This window comes from Triticum aestivum, chromosome 7B (genome assembly GCF_018294505.1).
Source record: "Triticum aestivum cultivar Chinese Spring chromosome 7B, IWGSC CS RefSeq v2.1, whole genome shotgun sequence".
Taxonomy (NCBI): Eukaryota; Viridiplantae; Streptophyta; class Magnoliopsida; order Poales; family Poaceae; genus Triticum; species Triticum aestivum.
Window position 1 is genome coordinate 42,393,582 of NC_057813.1, and position 6,426 is coordinate 42,400,007.

At 49.3% G+C, this 6,426-nt stretch overlaps 1 protein-coding gene across 1 annotated transcript; it reads left to right on the top strand.

Annotated features, from left to right (window-relative positions):
- The first annotated feature begins 3,637 nt into the window (after positions 1–3,637).
- On the top strand, positions 3,638–6,088 carry LOC123163149 (uncharacterized). The gene is made up of 3 exons (XM_044580909.1): positions 3,638–3,963; positions 4,452–4,954; positions 5,045–6,088. Exons 1-3 carry the CDS (start codon positions 3,638–3,640, stop codon positions 5,890–5,892), a joined length of 1,677 nt encoding a protein of 558 aa, XP_044436844.1. The 3' UTR covers positions 5,893–6,088.
- Positions 6,089–6,426: the final 338 nt, after the last annotated feature.

Genomic DNA, 6,426 nt, shown 5'->3' on the forward strand with positions numbered 1-6,426 from the left:
GTGTGTGACGGATGAGCTCGGGGAACGGTGTTGCGGCGGATGTTGGGCCGAGGAGCCTGTGTTGGCCGTAGCCATGGCAGCGGCCGAGAGATTGGCCGGCGTGGGGCGGCCCATACGCAACATGAGGAGGGTGTGCGCCTTGGAGATGATGGACTCCTTGTCGTCGAGCTCGGCCTGGTGCTGCAACACACGCCGTAGGGCATACTCGGCAGCGTACTCGGCTGCGGCCTTATTCTCCGCCGCACTAGTTCGCCGGTTCCTCCTCTTGGCCGATTTGGTGTCGAGATTGGCGGCCTCCGCTGGCGTGAGCTCCGACCGAGGCTTCTTCATAGGCTTCTTTTTCTTCGCCACGGGGCGGGCGGCCGGTTTGTGGGTCGTCGGGATTCGCCTCGTTGGCCATGGTGGATGGAGGGAGGGGGAGGCCGGGGCACGGGAGCATTTTGGAGGAAAGGGAGGGAAAGTGGCCACTTGTGTCACCGACGGGCGGGCCAGGCAAGGACAAGGGCGCGCGTCCCGTCCGCCCGCGTGTTGTCCTTTCGGCCGCAATCTCGGCTCAAACTTGGGCCGGGAATGGATCAAAAACGGACAGAAAACGAACGACGGTTCGTTTGCGGCCGCGCGTTGGTGGGTCTGCTTTGTTCGTTTACCCTTAGACGGACGCGGGCAGACTATTTGGGGTCCTGTGTTGGAGTTGGCCTAAAGCCGGACTCTCCTGGCGTCGTTCTAAGAAAAAACAGCAAACAAATGTTTTGCTAGGAAATGTTGGCGACTTGGATGCCTATCCAACATGAAACGCAGGCTTGTAGCAACAACAGTGAAAACGTAGAATGCCAACGAGCGTGGTGCATGCCGTCGAGAGGAAGCATGCTCGTCCATGGTGGTGGTCGTGGTAAACGCAAACAGCTTTTGTCAGGCCAGCCAAACCATCACGTGTCGGCTCCTCTCTCCACCTAAAGCTACTTTGCTTTTTCAGGTGCCCACCCTTCTCTCTCTGCTGGATTCCTTTGGACTTTGTAGTACTCCCTCCGTAAACTAATATAAGAGCTTTTAGAATACTAAAGTAATGATCTAAACGCTCTTATATTAGTTTACAGAGGGAGTACAACGCAGGTCCTCCTTCCTTTCTTTTTTCATTTTTGTTCTCAGCATCATCCCCACATTTGCTAGCATACCATTTTTACATGGAGCATCTCAAGCGCGTTCCCTTCCAATCCCCCGTACAAGGTAAATAAAAGATGAAAGAATCGTTTAGCAGACACAACCCTTTCATTCAATAAATAGGTGCCTAATGTATGTTGAAGTAAAAGTTTGATTTCCATTATGTTTGCACAATTGTGGTTTTACTTCTTCCGACAAGATCTTTAAAACAAGGCCTATATTGAATATATTTTTAGGAGTTATTTTATTGGCAACTAAATCACCATGCTTCAAACTTGTCACATAAAAATATATTAATTCAATGCGAAATATTCAGAAATGTTTCATTCTGTTTCGCAAATCAAATCTTATTGTTTCACTATGGCTTGCCATGTTTTGTTGTGTATCATAACGTCACATTGTGTCCCAATGTGTCTCAAATTGATTCTTAGTAATCTCAAAGTTTGTAAGTACTGATAGATTTTATTGCCACAAAACTTTGAATTCTTATAGTATTTAACAACACATCTCATAGTTATGTGTACTTCTATAGCGTTTCATTGTGTTCAGAACTTGTTTAGATATATTCAAGTGGACTCGTTCTAAAGTTCTCCTCGTCATAAACACTATGTGGTGATTGGAAGATCTAACCAACTATGAGCAGTATCAATGCATGCATCGAATCTTCAAGCAAAATCAAGAGCCCTCCCATGCGCGGGACCTCTTGTGCATGGGAGAACTGCTCTTCTAGCAGTATCAATGCATGGCATCGTATCAAGCAAAATCAAGGGCCCTCCCATGCACGGGACCTCCTGTGGATGGGAGAACTGCTCTTGTAGATGAATGTATGCTGGTGAATGATATTTTTTTGCTAATTAATGTAACATGTTATTTTGCAGGAATCAGTCTTGCATGTTAATCCATGTTTATTAAATGGCATTTTTAAGTAGGGCATATCTTACTTGAAATTACTAATTTTCACATCAGTGAATATTTTGGACGCGTGTTTTAATCAAGTATAGGGGGGCGGAACGTGGAAGATGTAATTTGAGGCTATGTGGGAAACTAGTATTTCTAAGGCGGCTATAAAATAACTATTTCTAATTCAGCACTAATAACCATCCAATTTGAACAAAAGATTCATGCAATAATAGAATATTTTTAGAAAACAAACCAAATTGATGCAAGTACCTTGACTGGACAGCTAGAAATACCGACTTACAAAACACACCTGAATAAATATAAAAGGTTCGATCTTCCAAAATTAGGGTCAATGCTTCAGTTGGTCTCCAAAGTACTACATCCACTAACTTTTAATTTCTCTATGGATGCGTGGGAACTAGCTACTTGGGTATGCACCCTATTTTGAATATATACATCTCAAAGTTTCATATTTTCTACCCCACAAAGAAAAGTTTCATATTTTTTTGAAACAACTCAAGGATGTGTCACATATTATGACATGAGAAGTTTCCCAAAACCATTACTACATGTAGGTGATGTACAAAAAAACTATTATAAACACTAGTATCACATGTAAACACTATTTTTGCATCTACATTTACAGTCAAATAAGGGCATCTTTGTTTCAAAGGATTTTCATAGAAATGTTGAAGGATTGGAATCCTTAGGCCTTGTACAATGAGAGGTGCTTAGAGAGATGCTTAGAAAAATAAACCGGGTTTTTCTGAAGCACCGGTGTCTATTTCTACAAGGGAGATGCTTAGTTAAGCGTCTATCCTGTACAAATAAGCACCAGTGCTTAAGAAAAGCCTGGTTTATTTCTCTAAGCACCTCTCCTAAGCACCTGCCATTGTACAAGGCCTTAGGAATATTCCAACGTTGGCCATTAGATTTTTAGGATTGAATTATATATGATTTTTTTCCTCAGGATACATTGGGACTGCATTTCTTAGGATTTTAAAATCGACTCATACATCTTGAACATGGTTGTTTATTTTTCATGTGATACAGTAAAACAAACCAAAATCAAGTACGGATCAATTTAGCATGACATTGTAATTCTATGTTTTTCCTATTTCCATGTTTTAGATTTCTGTGAATCAAGAATCCGTAAAATGGTCATTTTTTGGATGGTATTTCCTTGTAAATGTTTGTACCATAGGATATTGTAAGCATACTAACTGTGTCACATCTTACAAATTCACTAAACAACGGACTGTTCCTGCAACTAATCGCAGATTCTCAATCTTACTATGTCACATCTTACTATTTCAAATATGAGGTGGAAGTTTCACATAGATGCCACAATCCAAACCTATGATTAAGAAGAAAATGAAGAAACAAGTGCTGAGAACCAAGTAATAGAGAGAGGAAACGAAAGAGAAAAGTTTTTGGAGACCAGCCTACAAAGCCCAAATAAGCCTCAAGGCATAAAAGAATTGGCCCAAGAAAGACTACAAAAGTACTCAACCATCCTCGCAGGACAGGGTAGAAACGGGGGAGACGCCGCCGGCTAGCAGGACCACCAACGCGCAACATGCCTTCCTCCTCCGTCAATCCGGAAAACGGCGTCGCCGCCGCAGCTGAACTCCTCGCCTCCTACGCTGCCATGCCAACGAGGGCCACGGACGCCGAGAGCTTCGTCTCGTTCCCGCGCACCCAGGACGAGGTCGACGCGCTCTGCAAGATGTACGGCGTACCCAAAGAGTTCACCGCGCGCCCCGCAGGCGACCTGCGCGCGAACTCTACGCCGCCGCCGGGCTCCATCTGCGTGTACGCGCGCGCGCTGGAGGCCGGGATGCGCGTCCCGCTGCACGGCTTCTTCCGCGACGCCCTCGCCCACTTGGGCGTCGCGCCGGCCCAGCTCACGCCCATAGTAGCCGGAAACGGGGAACGGTAGGCCGTCCCTCGATCCCGATTCATCGACCCGGAATCGGATTCGGGAACGAGGTCGAATTCGGTACGATTCGTTGAAGATTCGGCGTTCCCGCAGCCTGCTCCTCGATTCAGGTTCGAGGATCCAACAGCCAAAACGCGAGCCATAATTTACTCACGCCGTCGTTTCTTTTCTCAAGGACTCCTCGTTCTTCCTCCAGTCCATTAATTGTAAGGGATCCGTTAACAGCAAGGAATGCTGACCATCAGGGAGTCGTCGTTCTTTAGGAACTGCGTTCCTCGACTCATGGTACCGTACCGGATTCATCGTACCCAAACGGATTGGAGCGCGTCCCCGCTATAAAAAAATCGTTCGAGAGATGTATACCCTCGTTGTACCCTATTTTTTTCAGCCACCGACTCTCGTCCCTCGTTCCCGTTCCTCGTTCCCACCGTACCGGAAACATGGCAACTATGCTCACGCCCAACGCGTGGCGCTTCATGGCGGGCTTCCACGCGCTCTGCCACTCCGCCAGCGTGCCTCCGTCGCTCGCAGTGTTCCTGCGCTTCTTCACCCTGTACGCATTCGACAGCAAGCACAAGAAAGGGTGGTACTTTTTCCGATGCAGGCGGGACAACTCCAGCCTGCGCTTCAGGGGGTTGCCCAAGTCGGATTCCAACTCCATCAAGGACTGGAAACACGAGTTCTTCTTCCTCTCGTCGCCGGAGCCGTGGCCTTGCGCCGTGGAGTGGGGCGAGCCGTCCAAGCGCTCCTACAGAGACCTGAGGCTCACCGTTGAGGAAAACAAATCGGTGGTGAAGCTGCTAAGTGCTCACGGTGGCGCCGCTGTTGATCTCAGGAACCTGCTCCCTGCTGGGTGCTCAGGGGAGCGCTGCCGTCTCTGCAACAGCTACCCCGCCGTCTCTGCCGCCGTGATAACCACAGCATCCCCGCCGCCGCCGCTGCCTTCTTCAACTCGTACTACTTCCTGTTCCAAAGGTAACTGATGTTCTGAACATTGAAATCCCTCTGATTCCCCTGTTTCATCGAGCCTAAGTTGATATCTAGGTATGGATCCCTCCGTCCACGACATGATGAAGACTATGCTCAAGGAGAAAGCGGCCGCGCAAGCGTCGGCGCTGGCGAAGAAGAGGACTTGGGAGGAAGCCGACGGCGGACAATCGCCACCTCTTTCACTGCTGTCCAGCGTGCACTCGCCACCGCCACAGCACTTCCCCAGCAGGCACGACGGACACACGGAGCTGCTGCAGGGAGCCGTCGCACAGCAGCTGGCCAGGGAGCGCGAGGCCGCGGCGCTGCGGGAGCAGCTGGAGGAGGCGAAGAATGAGCTCGCCGCGGCCAAGAGAGCGGCGGACGCGGAGCGGGAGAAGGCTAAGTCTGAGTTCGCCGCGGCGGGAGCGGAGCTGGAGAATACCAAAGCCGAGCTCACGGCGGTGGAGGGGGAGGTGGTGAAGACGAAGGCCGAGCTCTCCGCGTCTCTGGCGGAGGCTGAACTCGCCGCGGCAAAGCAAGCGGCGGAGGCGGTGAAGACAAAGGAGGAGCTCGCCGCGGCTCGGGCGGAGGTGGTGAAGACGAAGACCGAGCTCGCCGCGGCTCGGGCGGAGACGGTGAACACCAAGGTCGAGCTCGCAGCGGCTCGGGAGGAAGTGGTAAAGACGAAGGCCGAGCTCGCCGCTGCAAAGCGATCCAACGCCGTGCTCACTGCCGCGGAGACTGAGCTGGTGAAGGTGAAGGCCAAGCTTGCCGCAGCGGAGGCGAGGTTGGAGAGCGCCAAGGCGGCAGCGGTGCAGCAGCTCCTGGCCTCCGAGGAGAACGTGCGGCAGCGCGCGGAGGACGCGCTGGAGGGATACAGGCGCTGGCGAGGTCGTCACGCTCCGGCCGGCCGTGCCGCCTGAGTACGTAGCTCGTCGATCGGTTTTTTGGAATTTGAAACCTTCTCTAGGCAACATCGCTGGAGATCACAAACAAATCTTTGCCACTCTATGCGCTCTGCTCATCTATCCTGGAAACCAACTCTGTTTTTTGTTGCCGCAGTATCCTCAACATTGCTCGCGGATTATCTGAGCTCGAGCTCGCACGAGCTCGGCGAACAGTAAACCCCAAAAATGCTAAAAAAAATTTAAAAAAATTGAATGTTTTTTGGCAAACGTTGACAAAAATTTTGATTGCTTATAAAGTTTCATCGTGGAGTGACATTCGTGGATGACGTGGCGAACAAAACAAAATCGGTGCTCAGAAATATTATTTTCAAAAGCATTTTGGAGTCTTGATTTTTCTTCTTCATGGAGAAACTTTACAAGTATTCCAAACAATTTTTAAAGTTTGCCGCACACACAAAAATCCGATTTATTTTTTCGGATTTTGTTGTTCATACCGATCTCATGAGAGCTCGTGCTGACAAGGTCATTTTCGTTTGCGACACCCGTTGC